Source organism: Lampetra fluviatilis, chromosome 39 (genome assembly GCF_964198595.1).
Source record: "Lampetra fluviatilis chromosome 39, kcLamFluv1.1, whole genome shotgun sequence".
Taxonomy (NCBI): domain Eukaryota; kingdom Metazoa; phylum Chordata; class Hyperoartia; order Petromyzontiformes; family Petromyzontidae; genus Lampetra; species Lampetra fluviatilis.
The window spans coordinates 1,338,723-1,357,539 of record NC_136313.1 but is presented as its reverse complement, the minus strand read 5'-3'; the positions used below and the strand labels follow the sequence as shown (position 1 = coordinate 1,357,539).

At 49.9% G+C, this 18,817-nt stretch overlaps 1 protein-coding gene across 1 annotated transcript; it reads left to right on the top strand.

Annotated features, from left to right (window-relative positions):
- Positions 1-408: 408 nt before the first annotated feature.
- On the top strand, positions 409-18,540 carry SELENBP1 (selenium binding protein 1). The gene is made up of 12 exons (XM_078874391.1): positions 409-521; positions 3,530-3,580; positions 4,962-5,074; positions 10,141-10,326; positions 11,838-11,958; positions 12,897-13,079; positions 13,535-13,716; positions 14,824-14,902; positions 15,198-15,319; positions 15,744-15,836; positions 16,910-17,028; positions 17,908-18,540. The coding sequence occupies exons 1-12, from the start codon at positions 518-520 to the stop codon at positions 18,068-18,070; spliced, it is 1,416 nt and encodes a 471-aa protein (XP_078730517.1). The 5' UTR covers positions 409-517; the 3' UTR covers positions 18,071-18,540.
- Positions 18,541-18,817: the final 277 nt, after the last annotated feature.

Sequence of the window (18,817 nt, the reverse complement as noted above, 5' to 3'; positions counted from 1 at the left end):
CTGACTTTTTGTGACGCCGTGTGACGAGGGGAGGGGGGGCTCAAAAATCGTCCAAAATCGCGTGACGTCATTTATGGACGGCCCCTATGGGTCTCTATGGGTCTCTTCCTTCGGATATTAGTAATCCACTAGGAGTTAGGATGCACTTTTAAATCATCATCCAGATTGAAAACGAATTTCTTTAGAACTGCTCTTTGTGTCTAGTTTGTTGTTCTCCGATCGGCTACGTGCGGTGCGAAAGAAGTTCAACGTACAGTACATACATCCCCCATCCGCAGTTAACCGAGTTATTCCCATTCCCGTGGGGGCGCCCCATGACCGATCATTGATATTGTAACTTGTAGAGCCGCCTCGCCCTTGACGGCCAATCGGTGGCCAGCGGCTCTCTCTCCACTCCTCTCTCTCCATTCCTTTCCCTCTCTCCACACGCCTCTCTCTCCATTCCTTTCCCTCTCTCCACTCCTCTCTCTGCGCGCTCCTCTCCCGGGACAGCGCCGGTAACAGCAGCAGCAGCAGCATGGGTGAGAGTCTGCACACCCTCCAGCCAGCATTTGATTAACTACGATTTCACCATGCGACATCAACCAAACTCCATCGTACACCACGGCACAACCGTGTTTAACCATCGCAATAGATGGCGACATCACACACGTATCGTACACCACCACCACTACACACCATCATTCACGACTATGGCACACCCTTCATACACTACCATGGTTACATCACCATAGAACCATCTACACCATGATTCGCTGCGATTTACAATAATATACTACCAGGCCCCCATGGTGCACTGGCATACACCGTGATTCACCACGTTATACCGTGATTCACCATGATTCACCATCATACACTGTGATTCACCATCATACACCGTGATTCACCATCATACACCATGTTATACCGTGATTCACCATCATACACCATGATTCACCATAATACACCGTGATTCACCATCATACACCATGATTCACCATCATACACCATGTTATACCGTGATTCACCATAATACACCGTGATTCACCATAATACACCATGATTCACCATCATACACCATGATTCACCATCATACACCATGTTATACCGTGATTCACCATAATACACCGTGATTCACCATAATACACCGTGATTCACCATCATACACCATGATTCACCATAATGCACCGTGATTCACCATAATACACCGTGATTCACCATAATACACCGTGATTCACCATCATACACCATGATTCACCATCATACACCATGTTATACCGTGATTCACCATAATACACCGTGATTCACCATGTTACACCGTGATTCACCATCATACACCATGATTCACCATATTACACCGTGATTCACCATGATTCACCACGTTACACAGTGATTCACTTTGATCAACTGGCAATACACCATCATACCCCGTGATTCCCCATCATGGCACACACCGTGACACACCTCCACGATTTCCTTTGCAAACCTGTTGCTGCTGTTTAGCAACATTCTGTTGTTGTTGTTGTGCTGCCGTGTTTTAGTGGGTAACGACAATCGTGTCTGCTGTGCAGAAGCAATGCGCGCGGATGCGTCGGTCAATTCAATTCCGGGATGCCCCTTTGTTGTAAACCATCGTTATAGAGTGGTGATGCTAAAATATATATATATTTCTTGTAGCATTTGGCGGCTTTTCTCTCTCTCTCTATCTCTCCCCTGTTTTTAACTCCAAAGTGCAGGCCGACCAATCCGTGCAAGCAAATACTATCCCTGCAGATGCCCCCTCCTCCTCCGTGCCAAAGTCCAGCGCGAGGCAGCTCGCTGGCGCGCATAGCTCGCGAAACTTGGCGATGACGGCACCCTCTCTCACCTCGCCGAACCAAACCGATGCTGTGCAGTTAAATGCGAGCACGTGTCGGGGAGGTCTGGGTTGTGCCCGGACACGACCAATTGTCCCCATTTGTCCCCTTGCACACCCCACCGCCACCTCTCTCTCACTTTTTTTACGATCAGTGGAAACAAGAAGATGCTCGGTGTATTCGGCACTTTGCTTCGTTCATCATTTCGTAAAAAAAATTAAAAATTTTTAACTTTGCTTTATGTAAACCCCCACCTCTCGCTCACTCTGTCGCTCGCTCTCTCTCTCTCTCGCTCTCTCTCGTTCTGCACGCAGTCGTTCTAGCAGTCCGACGGCCTCCGACGGGTAGCTCACATCAGCATACAGAGCTCCCCGACATCTGCCTTTCTCTCTCTCTCTCTCCCTACCCATGTCTAACTCTTCTCCTGAACTCGAATTCGCCGTTATTATTTCAACTGCGTCCGTCCAGTGCTCGCCTGAGCTGCATTGGCTTCCGGACGCCACGATGGCGAAATGTTAACTACCCCGCCTGGTGTATTTTTAGGGGTTCATGGGTTCGATCCCTAACCGTGACGCCTGCGTATTTAGAGTTTGCATGTTCTAACTCGCCGTGGTGGGGCGGATTTTTATCCGGGTGCGTTGAGAGAATTTGGCTGCTATACATTGCCACATTGCCACAAAACCACTTCGTTGAGCTATAATTTATGGCCAGGTCGCTTTTGAAAAAGAGCTATACAGCTGAGTGGGCCTTATCTGGTATAAGAAAACAGTTGTATAGAATATTAGAAAATTGCACACAAAGTGCTCACCACCAATGAACCACAGTACCACCTTGTTGGTCTCGTCAGGGAGAATAAATCATCACGCGAACTCCGGTCATCAGAGGTGGGACAAAGTCATTGTTATGCAAGTCCAAGTCGAGTCGCAAGTCATCAAATTCATGACTCGAGTCTGACTCGAGTCCAAGTCACATGACTCGAGTCCACATCTCATAGGTGGGACAAAGTCATTGTTATGCAAGTCCAAGTCGAGTCGCAAGTCATCAAATTCATGACTCGAGTCTGACTCGAGTCCAAGTCACATGACTCGAGTCCACATCTCATAGGTGGGACAAAGTCATTGTTATGCAAGTCCAAGTCGAGTCGCAAGTCATCAAATTCATGACTCGAGTCTGACTCGAGTCCAAGTCACATGACTCGAGTCCACACCTCTGCCGGTCATCCTTGCTCCAGCTTTTGGTTGGCATTCGAACAAAGTCGGGCACTGCATCGCGCACTTTCAGATGCGCTTCTGCGGCCATTTGGAGCCCTTTTCCGATATTAGGAAGCCACTGGAGCAATGCACTTTTAGATCATCCAGATTGAAGACCCATTTCATTAGAACTGCTTTTTGTAGTTAGTTTGTTGTCCTTCCCCCGCACCTCCGATTAGCACGGTTGGCTACGTACGGTGTGAAAGAAGTTCAACATACAATCTGACCTTTGATACATCATGATGCTGCCGTGCTTGTAATGGTGAGCACGCTGGACAATTAATTCTCCCAGCTCGGCAGTCAAAACAATGTGCAAGTTTGTTAACCACCACTGCCCTGCCTCTGACCATGAATAACAAACTCTGCCATCACACTATGCCTGTCCCCACGTGCTAATAATTATCGTTGTTGTTCCGTGTGTTGTCCATTGTGTCTCCAAACCAGCTTGTGGACACTGCGGCCCTGGGTTTAAGACCCCCCTGGATGCCATGAAAGGTAGCGCTCTCGACTATACCCCTGTAGTTCCTATGATCACTGTTACATTGCTTTTATGGCTTTATTTTTGGTGATTTCGAAAAGTTTTTTGGTTTGGCCATGTTTGTTTGTTGTAGTACGGAGTTAGACTGATGGCCTTAATGTAAGTTGTCTTGTGGTTGTTGTTGTTGTTTGACTTGCATCCCACTGGGATTTTTGCACACAGCGTTGGTGTACGGTGCTTTTTTCTGGAATTTTTGCTGTTTTTTTTCCTGGATTTTCAGTTTGCACATAGTCACTTTAAGATCTTCTTGGTTCTTTCGGTAAAGTCACGTAGAAGGGAAGTAATAAAATAATAAAAATAAAACATAATAAAATGAAAAAAAAAATAAAACATAATAAAATGAAATAAGAATTATTTCATTTTATTATGTTTATTTTTATTATTTTATTACTTCCCTTCTACGTGACTTTACCGAAAGAACCAAGAAGATGAATCCCTGCAGTCACGAAAGCTTTAAATCACTTTAAGATGTTTTCTTGTTCATGTTTTTGTTTTTTGTTTGTTGCGGTTGTACCCGATTCAAGAGCCGAATGGCTCACAGGGCTATACCTAATAAATGAACCTGAACTGTAATGGCTTGCCCTCGCCACGACGCTCAAGGCGCAGTTGTAATTAAAATGCAGAGTTAACGCCCAGCATCATAAGCCAAGTTGTGTTCGACTGATGTAATCATAGCATGATGCTTGGTGTCAAATTCCATATCGTAACGAGGTGGCCCTTGCCTGTAACATCTGGCAGTTGACCAGCGTTTGGGTCAAACAAGGCTGACTCGACTGATGAGACATTGTATGCCAAACCCCGTTCAGAGTTTGCTGCTGACTTGATGCACTCCCAGAAGGCCTTGTGGTTGACGGGAAGTGTAACAAAAATGCAACAATTGTTTTGGATGTGGAGGGACAGATATGTGATGACGGCATACAATTGTAATAAAGAGCATGGTGCGTTGCAGAATGGCACCTCCAGGCCCAAGGACCAGACAATAAGGACACGTAATCTCTATTTACAATGTGCATTTGCCTTTTTACAATGTGCACTACTATACACTACACTACTATACACTACACTACTATACACCACTGCTATACACAGCTATTCACTATACACCACACTATACACTACACTACTATACACCACTGCTATACACAGCTATTCACTATACTATACACTATACACTACACTACTATACACCACACTATACACTACACATTGGGTTCTATGGAGGCCCGTCGTTAACCGATTAGACGTTAACACTGGTGGTCGTTAAGAGGGGTTCTACTGTATACGCATGGCCGTGCTCATTCATTAACCTCCCGGTTCTCTTTCCTTTCTCCTCCCCAGGGCCCAGAGAGGAGATAGTCTACGTGCCTTGCATCTACCGCAACACAGGAGTGGACAAGCCAGATTACCTGTCCACAGTGGACGTGGACCCGGACTCTCCCACCTACTGCCAGGTCCGTTTAGCACGTCGGCTTTCGCGACCAATATTGTTAAAGGATAAGTGTCTCGTGGGTTACATCGCGTAAATATAAATGTGTCATTAACCCGCCACCACCCAACACAGCCGATTAGTAAGGTTTGTAAGGTTTTCATGTTGCTTAACTGTTACTAATGCAACTGGAAATATGTACTGCATATTCTCAGATTAACATAATACATCGTAATTCATGTGAATATATTAACCCTGAAATCCTTACAGTGATGACATCACCTCTACTTTGTTTAAGCCCTTTCTCAGTTCACTCAGATTCAGAATCGGTATTTAGACTGCGGGAGGAATCTGATGAGCTATGAAGCTCTTTTCCCACGAGACGTCCACAGTGCAGGCGGGTCGGCAAGTGACAACAGCAAACAATGCGACAAACAATACGAGTGCAAACATTGAGAAAAAGGTAAACAAGTCACTAAATTAAAATAAATAAAAAGCGTTCATAATCAACGTTTTTGGGTTAGATCGCGTTACTTATAAATGTGTCGTATCCCTCCACCACCCGACACGGCCAATCAGCAAAAAAGTGTCACATTGACAAAAGACAAATTTACAACATTTACAAAAACATTTTTTTGTAAATGTTGTGGTTTCACGCTTCAACACACAGGTGGGCTAAAGCAGTGAACTATTTGTCTTTTGTCAACGTGACACTTTTTTGCTGATTGGCCGTGTCGGGTGGTGGAGGGTTACGACACATTTATAAGTAACGCGATCTAACCCAAAAACGTTGATTATGAATAATATTGGTCGCGAAAGCCTACGTGTCAAAATGAAAAGTGACTAATTCATGAAATAAGTCCCATTTACCAAGCTTGGGCAAGGCAGTAAAACAACACCAACATTTAGTCCCAGGCCACACCAAGATGATAAACTGGCAACTGCTGGATGAGGGCCTCTGCACGCCTGTGCGAGGACATCTGGCGACGCTCCACCACGCTGACCGGTGAGGGTTGCTGAAGGAAAGGGCGCTTAGAAAGTGCAGTACGATAGTGCACTTCTCTTCACCGCCCTCGGCTACCGCACACAGAGTTCCTCAGCGCAGTGTGAACATGTGATCGCCCATCCAAGCACTAATCCCGGCTCAACTCTGCTTAAGCTTCTGAGACACAAGATTGAGCACATCCCGCGTGATTTTGTCACGGGCGCATTGCCTGTTGTTGCATGTCATGTCAGAGCTGGTGTGCACCGCGTGATATGACTCGACCATGCGTCGAGTGCGGTTACCCAGAGGAAACCCATGCAGACCAGGGGGAGAACGTCGGTGCCCCAGTGGAGGTTCTTGCTGTGATGCGCGGCTGTTGTCAAGAACCCACAGAGAACACTCTTTACGAGACTATTTTGGCTTGGGGTTCCTATGAATGAGGGTCACCTTGCTCGTGTGGCAGCCCTTGCTATCGCATGTGCCGGGGTCCACGATGTGTGTGGGGGGCGACAGTGCAGCGGCTAGCGCGCTGCGCTACAAAACGGGCGGCCCGGGTTCGATTGCCGCTCACGGCCAAAACCTGTGGCTATTTTCTGAACTGGTCTTGCGCCTCCTCTAGATCGACTTGGCCTCAAATGAGTACCTGGTGCGATGTGTAAACATCGCCTCTAGGGAGACAAAGGTGGCCGGGCGTTGTGTTGGCTACCTACCCCCTCGTGTTCCGTGCCAGCCTTCGTAGGTACTCGCTGAACAGCACTTGCCCCAGCAGTCACTCGAGGCTATATGGAGGATATTTGTCTTTGGTGTACGGTATTTTCTCAGCAGAAAAAGCTTCCCAATACCGTGCCGCTGCGTGCTCGAGTGGTCTGCTGAGTGTCGACACGGGCGGCTGCTGGCATCTTTAAAAAAACATTCAACTGGAAGAGCACTCTGAGTGATGCTCTGGGAGATGTTCTGGCATTCTGGGTTTTGTTGTTTTTTTCTTTCCCTCTGCCATGGACTGGTGGTCTTTCACATTATGTGTTTATATATTTCTGGCCAAAATACCAGAACACCTTTACCACTCATTGGTGTCCGATTCGTCGACATGCGCACGCGTGTTTCCTGCACAGTGATGTGCCGACAATTCCAGACACGCGTGTATATCAGGCGCGTGTACGTGTGTACTTGTATATTGCGACAACGGTTGCCCCAACAGTCTGTTGAGGTTATACAGAGGATCGTTGTATATTGTAAGCAGTGGTGGTTTAGCGGTTAACACGCTTCTCCACAAAACCTGGAAAAACGAGTTTAATTCGAATATCCAAACTGTTCCCGGGCCTCCCTGAGATCAACTGGGACTTAAATGAGTTCCTGGTGCAAAGTGTTGGCTACCCCCACCCACTTTTGTGCCTTGTCGGCCTGCATAGGTGCCAAATTAACAGCACTGGACCCAACAATCTGTTAAAGGCTGCACAGTGGATCTTTGTCGCTTGTCAAGTCTGAGTTCAAAGTAAGCTAGGGCTGTGGGCAAGATGGCTTTCATTAAAGTAAGTAATGTTTCCCTGTCAATATTTGACATATGGAATGCATACAGATCGCTGCATATGATGTGATGCAGGAATTTGGATGGCTCGTGTAAGTTATCGCTACAAGGTTAGAGGTCAGGCTTCGGGTCCACAGCAATACTGACCACACCTGACGGATGTTTGTGTTGTCCGCCTGATGATGCTGGTTCTAAATTACTGGCGAAATGTCACGGTACTCGAATTGTAAATGCTGTGGGTTTACTCTCCAACACTCCGGTGTGCTCAGCTAGTAACGAATTGGCACGTTTTGTTCACGTGACCGAACCTTACTAATTGGCCGTGTCGGGTGGCGGCGGCGAGTTTAACGACACATTTATATTTACACGATCTAACCCAGAAACCTCTATTATTGATGTTTTGTCCCCGATCACATGTTTTCTGTGCGAATCCTCTCTTAGCTGTACCACATCCAACGTGTGTTTGCCTCGTGATTTTATTGCTTTGTAATATTATTTTCAATTGTTACCCTCCATGTTTTTTACTCTGTTTTTAGAACAGCACTTGGTCAGTCCACTGCCGAATGGCGACTTGCAGATTAATGATAAGAATTTACAACTATTCGTAAGGCTCCTTCCAGTAATGTCTCAAGGGAATTGGATATCTCACACGCCAGTGATGTATTACACTCGTCAACACACTTTTTCTGGTATAAGGTATTCCAACGGTTTGGGTGCCGATTCCAAATCTGGCATCAGTTTTTGTGTATCACATCAGGTTTTTGAGATATCACATATTGCATTTTCAATAAAAACTGCAGAAGAAAAATATTAAATAAATGTGGATATCTACATAAAATGATATTATAAACACACTTTCCTAAAAATACAGCACCATATTTTAACACTAAAGCAGTCACTGACTCGCAACAACTTGCAATCATAAGTGACAGAGTTAATTTTGGGTAAAATCAATGAAAATGAGGTATGCCGATAGCATAAAATGAGATATGATAGAGAAAATCTGAGACCAGATTTGGAATCAGCACCCTGAAATTAGTCTAAAACAGCTGCAAAAGTCCAGGCCAGAAAATGTTTTTTTTGTTGACCAGTGTTATTGGAAGCCAAGTGCAGTCCCATGTTGGTGACGTGGCATGAACGAGGTAATTCAAATAGAAAATATCTCTGGAATGGGTCTGGAGAGGGCGGTGGAAGTCAGAGGTTGAATGGTTCCCTTTCAGTGAAGACTCGAGTTTGATAGCGGAACCTGCAGCACAGGGTTTGTGTGTGTGTGTAGCGTACAGCGAGCAACAAGCAGAGTGCGTGAGCATGTAATACAGTATTTGTAAAAAAAAAGTATCAAATACTCGGTGAGAATTTTCCGGTGTTAAAAATATCTCCGCATTAAATTCAGCTACGGTTTTGACATGAGCTTCCTGTGGCATTATATGCGAGTGCGATTGTACGGAAGGACATCATATTTTAGATTATATTTATATTTTCCTCTGCGTATCTCTTTACGTCATAGACATGGCTCGTTTTGGTTTTCCGTGAAGTGGCGACGCCGTGGGGCGCCACGGTGGCGAGATGTTAATTACTTCGCCTGGTATACAGGAGGTCGTGGGTTCGATCCCGACCCTGACGATTGTATATTTGGAGATCGCATGTTCTCCTCGTGGTCGCGTGGATTTTTTCTCCGGGGTTTTCCCTCCACATTTAGAATCAACATCACGCGTTTAGAGTATTTGGCTGCTGTACATTTCCACGTGTTAAGCCACTTTGTTGAGCGAACATTTATGGCCAGGTCGCTTCTGAAAAAGAGCTGTACAGCTCAGTGGGCCTTACCTGTAAAAAAAAATTTGTATATTTACAAAAACACGACATGCTTAGATTTTACATCGACAGCTTCATTTCGCTACATTGTGGCAATGAGTTAAAATGTTCCTCGTTTGTGAACAGAGTCAATCATGCGCTCACAGATAAGTCTGCCATTTATGGGTTATTGGGACCGAGGAAATAACAACTGATCATTATTTAGCAAATTCGGTGCAATACTTGACACTGCTGATGAGACCCAGAAAAGTCAAAAACAGTCCTAAATTTACTAAAACAAATTGTGTTAACAAGGCTCATAGGTTAATGGAGCTAAATGTTTTATTTTTATGAGGTGAATAGACTATGGCTTTCTAACCTCTGCCCCCATGATTTAAAAACGAGTCCAAATGTGATCAATAACTCACAAATCACTTTATTGGGGGGAAAAAACAAACACGGATGTGGCAACACCATACCCTACTGGCAGAGTAATGCCCATTTGCAGGCCGACGCTGCCTCCTGCACGTTGTGCCGCACAGGGACAGCCGCCACCATTGGTCCCCTAGGCCCGACCGCTGCAAGGCATCTCCACGGTTGAGATGAGACGAGATGCACGGCGCTCCGAGTTGCCCGGGGGCATCGACGCAAGCGCCACCGTGCACGTAGTTTAACACGTAGGCCTTCGCGACCTTTATTATGGATGTACACGTAGCTCCTCGTCCCTCCCCCACCACCCCCCCGGAGCGCAAGGCCTGAGCCCTCGGTGCTGCGGACGCTCCTCCCGCAGGTGATCCACCGCCTGCCCATGCCGTGCGTCAAGGACGAGCTGCACCACAGCGGCTGGAACGCGTGCAGCAGCTGCTACGGGGACTCGAGCAAGCGTCGAGACAAGCTCATCCTGCCCAGCCTCATCTCCTCGCGCATCTACGTCGTCGACACGGGCTCCGAGCCGCGCGCGCCCCGCATGCACAAGGTCCGGCCCGTCACGCGCTCCTCGGCCTGGCGGCCCCCTGCAGTGTCTCGCCTCCGCTGGGAGAAGGGCCCTCCGCTCCAGGCAGCTCCAGGGAGCTGCTGGAGAGGGTGTTTGGCCTGCTCTGCCGTGTCTGGCTAGACATCTGGCCAGACCAGGGGGAATAACAGTGGCCAGACATCTGGGTGCCACAGTGACGAGATGTTAACTCCCTCGCCTGGGTATGCAGGAGGTCGTGGGTTTGATGCTGACCCTCGCCCGTGTATATTCGGCGTTTGCATGTTATCTCCCCATGGTTGCATAGATTTTTTCTCTGGGTACTCCAGTTTTTCCCCTCCACATTTAGAATCGTCGTGTGTTTAGAGTGTTTGGCCGCCTCGTTGAGCTATGATTTGTGGTCAGGTCACCTCTGACAAAGAGCTGTAGCATTCGTTTTTAGTTTCGTTTAGATGGGAGTACCCACACTTTACCCCGCCACATGTGACCTTGCGAATCGGCTGACTGGTTGCGCCCATGTATGCTGCTGGGTGGGCAGATGCAGTGGAGGGTGGGATAAAAAAAAAACCTCCGCCTCGTTGTTTACAACTGCCGCGCCGGGAGATCGAGCCAGGAATCTGTGCATTATTAAAGCCAGCATGTCGACCGTTACATCTTAGTTGCGTGACTGGCACATAATTATGTCGCCTCACATTAAGCTTCGTCCGAGTCCTCTATAAAAGTTTATTCTGATAAATGACAAATGCAAGGGGGAGTGGGTTAGGAGGAGCTGGAACGCGGGGGCTCAGTTTGTTAGGCTCCGTGTGAACTTTTCGAGCAACTGTGAATTCGATGATTCGCACGATCAGGACATTCCAAAGGCGGAATCAAATCTGTGGTGAAGCTGTTTTTTTTCCTATTCGATTAGACGGCGTTGTCGCCAGCGATGCGTGTCGGGTTTGTCTCGCGATGCGTTACGCATGGCTGGCACGGCGATTGTATGTATGTTGAAGGACAACAAACTAAACACGAGAATCGGTGTTAAATAAGTTTCCAATAAAGATTTAAAAGTGCGTAGCTCCAGTGGCTTCCTAATATCGGAAGGAAGAGCGTTCCAGACGGCCGCAGAAGTGGATCTGAAAGCACACGATGCAGTGAACTACATTGACGTGTAGTTAAGGCGACTAAATTCCCCCGAATGTGAACGCGGAGCAGCGTTGTAGCGCTAAACGAACCCGCGCTGTGAACTTGTAATGCCGAGTTCGATTCCCGGGCACGACTAACATCACTGGCGAGGGACAACTGACCGTACGGTCTCTGTCTGATAAAACTTGAGCTATGTTTGCCACACTGTCCTTACGATGACAATCCATCGATCGATGGTGCTTCAAACAACGTTTGTGCTGCTGCTCCTGCTGCTCCTGCTGCTGCTGCTGCTGCTGCTGCTGCTCCTGCTGCTCCTGCTGCTCCTGCTGCTACTGCTGCTGCTGGGTGCTGCTGCTGCTGCTGCTGCGCTATGACAATGCCGCCCGGTGCAGGTGGTGGAGCCCGTCGACGTGTTTTGGCACACGGGGCAGGCCCACCCGCATACGTCGCACTGCCTGGCGAGCGGCGAGGTCATGATCAGCACCATGGGCGACCCCGCCGGGAACGCCAAGGGTCAGTGACCATCCTCCCTGCGCGCTCCCCCCCGGCTCGCGTTCACGCTCGCCCCCTCGTGCCGTGCTCGCAAACTCCGGGTTGGTTTTAGTTTCCAGGGTTTTTTTTGCCTCCATTCAGCCGTAGAGGGAACGGCAAATGTGCGGTCCTGCGATCGCTCGCTCGCGCCACCGCTGTCGGAAGGAATGTCCGGGAGAGGAAGCTCGAGAGAGCCACTCCAGAGCGGTGTTCTTCACATATTTTCAGATGGGGGAGTGGGTGGCGGGAGGGAGGGGGTTTAAGGTAACTTTCCCCCTCCTGCTGCTGCTGAACAGGGGATAGAACTGGCGACCTCTGGATCGCAAGTCCGTTGTGTTGGCCACGGTGGCGTGGCACAGCGTCGTTGTGCTAAAAATGAGTTCCGCATCGAAACGTTGCAAACGCCGGATCGATACCTTTTGGCTAATTGTATCGGATTCGGGGAGAAGCGCGAATCGCTCTTTAAACACCGGGTGGGGGCGGGGAAGTGCTCTGGGAGCGGACGTTACGCGAGGTTAAGAACGCGCTGCTAAACGTGAAAAGGTCGGATGAGCAAGTGACACGGTCACGCCACACTGCCGTATGGCGAAAATTATTGGCTGCGAAAACACGCATTTTGGGTTAACTGCCGTATGGTTACGAAGTAATCATAAACAAGACGTGTAACGCGCACGTATTTCACAAATCGGACACAGTGTTCGATCAAGAAGTCGGAGGCGCAGAACCAGAGCTCAAAGTCCATCGTGCACCAACCTGAACAGGTGAGAGCCTGGACCAGGTGACAGCCTGGACCAGGTGAGGGCCTGGGCCAGGTGAGAGGAGAGCCTGGAGCCACTGCGTGAAGGTAAACGACGACGCTGTCTCCCCTTTCTTTCCCCACGAGCTTCCGCTGACGACGCTGCCCCCGCGCGCGATCGCAGGGGGATTCATCCTTCTGGACGGCGAGAGCTTCGAGGTGAAAGGGCAGTGGCAGGCGGAGGGAGAGAGCGTCCCCTTCGGCTACGACTTCTGGTACCAGCCTCGGCACAACGTCATGGTGAGCTCCGAGTGGGGCACGCCCAAGGTGCTGGCATACGGATTCCGCCTGGAGGACCACCAGGCCGGTGAGCCTCGCACGCCTCTCCCCCCCGCCACATCACGCGCCCGTGCACGCACACCCCGCGTTTTGCCAATCCGCTGCTGGACGAAGGCCTGCCCACGGCCTTGCAGGACGCGGGGGGGATATTTGATCGCACTTGACCGCGCTGGTCATTGCGCGGTGGTGAAGGTGGTGCGGGGAGCGGGTGGCGAGCACAGAACAACAGTCGGGTTTGCTGCGCTGCCCTCTGCTGCTCTTTGCTACGCCTGGTTGCTGTGCCCGGTGATGCTCGCCCATCCAAGCGCTATCCAAGCTCGAACCTGCTTGGCTTTCCGAAATCTTGGCGAGATGGGGCACGTTCGTGTGTGAACATTCAGTGACGACGACGATAACGAAACCGGTGACCGTCAATGTCGTGCCGGCGATGTGGAACCCCCCCCCTTCCGGCCCAGCCTCGTAACCACTGACCTCTCGCCGCAGGCCACTACGGGCACAGCATCCACGTGTGGGACTGGGAGCGCCGCGTGTGCACGCAGAGCCTGGACCTCGGCCCTGAGGGCGACATCCCGCTGGAGGTCCGCTTCCTGCACGACCCCAGCGCCCCCCAGGGCTTCGTGGGCTGTGCTCTCTCCAGCAACGTCTTCCGCTTCTACAAGACCGAGGTTAGCGGCGCCACGCTGCGCAAGGCGCACCCGTGAACGAGAAGAGACCACGTCCTCTGAATTATTCCGCTGGCTCCCAGAATCGGAATCCCATGAGCTTATGATGCTATTTTCCCACCGATGTCCAGTAGGGACGGGCCAGAAAGTTTACACACAACAAGCAACATTTTTGGAGATCGCTCTAAACTCGCCATCTTCTTCATGGCCTTCCGGGGACTTTGCCTGCCTCTCCTATCTCACCTCACTCAGCTCCTCTCCACACACTCGCCACTCTAGCGAGCAATGCTTTTTTATTATCTCAGCCCTGCATAAATGTTATTGATGGGATGTCGCTCATTCTGCTCTGTTGACCTCAAGGTCTGGAACTCCCATCCCCACGCCGTCTGTACTGTCCTGCCCCTGTTCAAGTCCAGACTCGAGACCTCCCCTCGTTTCCTTCTGCCTGTCACCGACTGTCTCTCTCTTTCGCTCTATAAATAAACATGACCTTATGTCTGTACAACCTCTTGAGATGCAGTCTCATGCATATTTTGTACGCATCCAAAAAGTTTTGTAACTCATTCAGTCATCAGACTAGCGCCACCTGCAGTCCCCTGCGTAGGGTGGCAGGAGGAGAGGGCGTGCAGTGCCAATGAATGTGTTGAACTTATTTCTTGTTTGTATATTGAACTTCTTATGCACCGTATGTAGCCAACCGTGCTAATTTGAGGTGCGATGCTCATGCACACGGCATTCTGCACACACCTGCCCCGCTCCCTTCACCCAGAGTTTAGCGGGTTGTTATCATTGGTGGAGACGGTTTGGTTCAGTAACCTTCGACAGGAGCGTCCGGCCAAGTTTTTTTGCAGGAGGGGGGGGCGATGTTGCTGCCGTGGCGGTTGTTTCGTATCGGCAGTAAAAATTAGTTGCTGGTCGTGTTTCTCGCCGTGTACGGAAGCTCGGCTCGTGCGTAGGGTCGCGGTCGAACTGAGCGAGAGCACCGCGGCATCGCGTTTCCACTGTCGCAACAGGTGAGGTTCAGCTGCCAGCTGCCGCCCAGAGATATTCTCGCCCAAACACACATTGTGCGTGCGCGTGTGCATGCATATGCATACGTGTCATACACAGAAGGGGGACTGGGCTGCAGAGAAAGTCATCGATGTGCCAAGTAAGAAGGTGGAGGGCTGGATGTTGCCAGAGATGCCGGGTACGTTGACACACAAGGTTTATCGTCTGTGGCACTGCTCTGGGATACACTCAAAAAGTGATTTTTGTGAAATCCCCAATTGAGTAATTTGCAAGTAATTTTCAGCATTGACACGTTTGGCCAACACCAGTTACACAACAGGGGGGGGGCATATAAACCCCACACTGACAGGATCTCGAGTTGGGAATCAAACCTCAGGTGCTTCTTGCTACGAGGCACGAGTGTCGTCACCGCGCTGCCCAATGAAAGTGTGATGTTTGGAACGAACCCTCCGAACGCGCTGCGCTGATTCTAGGACTCATCACGGACATTCTCCTCTCGCTGGACGACCGCTTCCTCTACTTCAGCAACTGGGTGCACGGGGACATCCGCCAGTACGACGTCACGGACACGCGGCACCCCAAGCTCGTGGGACAGGTGCCGCTTTCGCATCCTCGCCACCAGGGTGGAATACCCACTGGGTGACCCCATGGGTGCCCCACGGGTGACCCATAAAGTGGGAGGGCCAGACCTACGACTGCGACCCACTTTACGGGTCACCCGTGAATAACCACCCCCCTTCCCCCCGGACATGGTGCTGACCTCATAATTCACCATCACCTGCTTGTTAACAAGGGCGTGGTGCTGGCCACCCACCCCCTCGTGTGCCCTGCTGCTGTCACCCCACCCCCTCGTGTGCCGTGGTGCTGGCCACCCCACCCCCTCGTGTGCCCTGGTACTGGCCTTCATAGATGCTCGCTAACAGAACTTGCCCCAACAGCCTATTAAGGCTATCCAGGGGCTCTATGTATTTTATTAACAGCACCAACTGAGTAGTGTGAGTGGGGATGCATGCGTGCAGGTGTTTATTGGAGGCAGCATTCTGAAGGGCGGCCCTGTGCGAGTGATCGAGGACAAGGAGCTGAAGGAGCAGCCTGAACCTCTGGTGGTGCAGGTGAGGAATCAATGCTGCTGGCTGCATTTACCAGAAAGAAATATAAATGATTTCAATACAAATGCACCCAAAAGCCCAAATTTGTGGGGGGTTTTTTATATGCTCCATCAAAATGATCGTCCCACACATTTGGAGTGAATATCGCGACCAGTTTTGGGCTCACGGCATGTTGCGTAAAAAACACACCGCCACGGACAGCTGACTGAAGCCTTGTCAACCCGTGAGTGTGAAATACAACTTCCAAATTTTGGGGAGGCTCGACTGGGACGCATGGAGAGCTGGCAGGCCCTCCTTCAATTAGCTTCGGTTATTTCTGCATACATTGTTTGGTCGTGACACCAGGGCCGGTCACTTCCCACGGTATTTCCTTACATTCCTCCATTTTCCCAGCTCCCCCTCTCTCCAGTGAAAGCTTCTGAACCCTTTGTGATGTCATCTCTCGGCCTCCACTCGGCAGTTAGTTTCGTCTCTCTCGTCAGTCGTGCTCGTGACCTCTCCTGCCCAATTCAACTTCATTTCTTTCAGTTTAACACGTAGGCTTTTGCGACCAATATCCATAATACAGGTTTTTTGGGTTATATCGCATAAATGTAAATGTGTCATTAACTCCGCCACCACCCGACACAGCCAATTAGGAAGGTTTGTCACGTAAACAGAACGTGCCAATTCGTTACGAGTACAGCACACCGGTGTGTTGGAGAATAAATCCACAACATTTAAAATTTGAGTAATTGATTTCGCTTTAACAGCAGCAGCATCATCATCAGTGACCCTTGTTCTCTTATTTCTTCATTCCTTCTCACTAAACCAAGCACCATAAATTAAACACTTCTATCGATCACCCTGTACAGACAACACAATTTCATTTAAATCGGCGACATTGCATATCCGTAGGTTAAATCGCAGCTCAGATCCTTGGCTCTGATGGTGAGGATTTGAGGCTTTCAGTCCTGTGAATCGAGGGGATGTATGTACGTATGTTGAACTTCTTTCGCGCCGTACGTAGCCAACCGTGCAAATCAGAGTTGCAGGATCTACGACAGTGAGAGCTCACGCCTCGTTGCGTTGCGCAGGGCAAGCGGGTACCTGGCGGGCCCCAGATGATCCAGCTCAGCCTGGATGGGAAGCGCCTCTATGTCACCACCTCCCTCTACAGCGCCTGGGACAAGCAGTTCTACCCTGAAATGATCAAGTACGTATACGTTACATTTCGATTTGAAGCTTTCGTGACTGCAGGGATTCATATTCTTGGTTCTTTCAGTAAAGTCACGTAGAAGGGAAATAATAAAGTACATTTTACAATTTTATTGTTTTATTTTCATTATTTTATTATTTCCCTTCTACGTGACTTTACCGAAATAACCAAGAATACGTCAGCCATGATCAATCCACTGCTGGATGAAGGCCTTCCCAAGCCTTCTTCACCTGTCCGCTATCCTGCGATGTGATAATCGACCCGGAACCTGCACAGTAGCTGACTTTGTCGCTCCATCTCTTCAGTGGAACGTCCTCTCGGATGCATTCCATTCAGAAGTAATGACGCAAACCGCGGTGCACTAACTGAGGTTATCTCCCAGCAAGTGCAGCACGAGTGTAACGTCACACCTAACGTTTACTCGTCGCAAGCCGGCAGATAACTGTTACGGTCGACTTGAGAATTTCTTGTAAAACCCAGTTTGTCTCGCAACATATACCGATTGAACAACCGGCTTATGCACGGGAGTATGGGGCAGGACGGCATTGTCCAGGCACTATTTCGAAATGTACGAGTGTGTGTGTGTGTGACCCGGCGACCCGAGTTCGATTCCCGCACACGGCAAACACCAGTGACGGTTATCTGGACCAGTCCTGCGCCTCCTCTGGGTCGACTCGGCCCCCGTTGAGCACTTGGCGCAGTGTGTAAACACCGCCGCTCGGGAGACCAGGGTGACCCGGCGTGCCGATGCTGCCCACCCACCCCCTTCGTGCGCCGTTTCGGCCTCTGTGGCCGCTCGCCCAACAGCGCTTGCCCCAGCGGCCCGTGCCAAGGCTACACGGGAGGGGATCTTTGTGTTTGCGGTGCGCCACGCAGGGAGGGCTCGGTGATGCTGCAGATCGACGTGGACACCCAGAAGGGCGGCCTCTCCGTGAACGAGCGCTTCCTGGTGGATTACGGCGCGGAGCCGGACGGTCCCGTGCTCGCCCACGAGGTGCGCTACCCGGGCGGGGACTGCAGCTCCGACATTTGGCTCTAGCCTCTCAACCACCCCCCCCCCCCCCCACATCGGGTTTGGCCGGAGCGCCTTGCGGACGAACGAGCACCGGGGCAAGATTTCACCTCGTGCGGCCGCTGCCCCCCCCCCCCCCCCCCCCCGCTGGTTTCGTAGTTCCGGCTCCACGACCTTGGCTTTAGGCCCACGAGCCCAGAGCAGCAGTTTTCTCGCTTTGTGTGGGTCACACCGCCTTAGGTGGCATCACTTTCGTGGCTTCATGTGTCTTAATGCGTTGCCCACAACAGTGACGTCTGTGTGTGTGTGTGATAATCACTTGGAATGGGTGGGTTGTGTCAAATGATTCGCTTTCATTGGTCGTAAAAAAAAAATGAGAACCACTGTTGTTTTGCTGTCTTATGTGGTGCAAACAACATCTGCTCTGGTAATGTTGTTAATAAAGTGCATTTGTATGTCATTTTAAATACAATTTCGTAATTCCTGCTGAAAATAAATCCAAATTGCAAAATAAATATGCGTTGACGTGTCTTTTTTTTTTGCTGTTGCGTTTTTGAATGAGCAACATGAATTGGACATCTGTGAAAAAAGAGCTTCATAGCTCATCGGATTCCTCCACTTAAAATAAATAATTGTGCTGACGACCCGGTGAGGCCCGCACGCCTTGCCGCACCTCGCACCTCCCTTCCATTGCCACCACCACACAGCACGCAGTCTCAACCAAACAGCCACCACCACACAGCACGCAGTCTCAACCAAACAGCCACCACCACC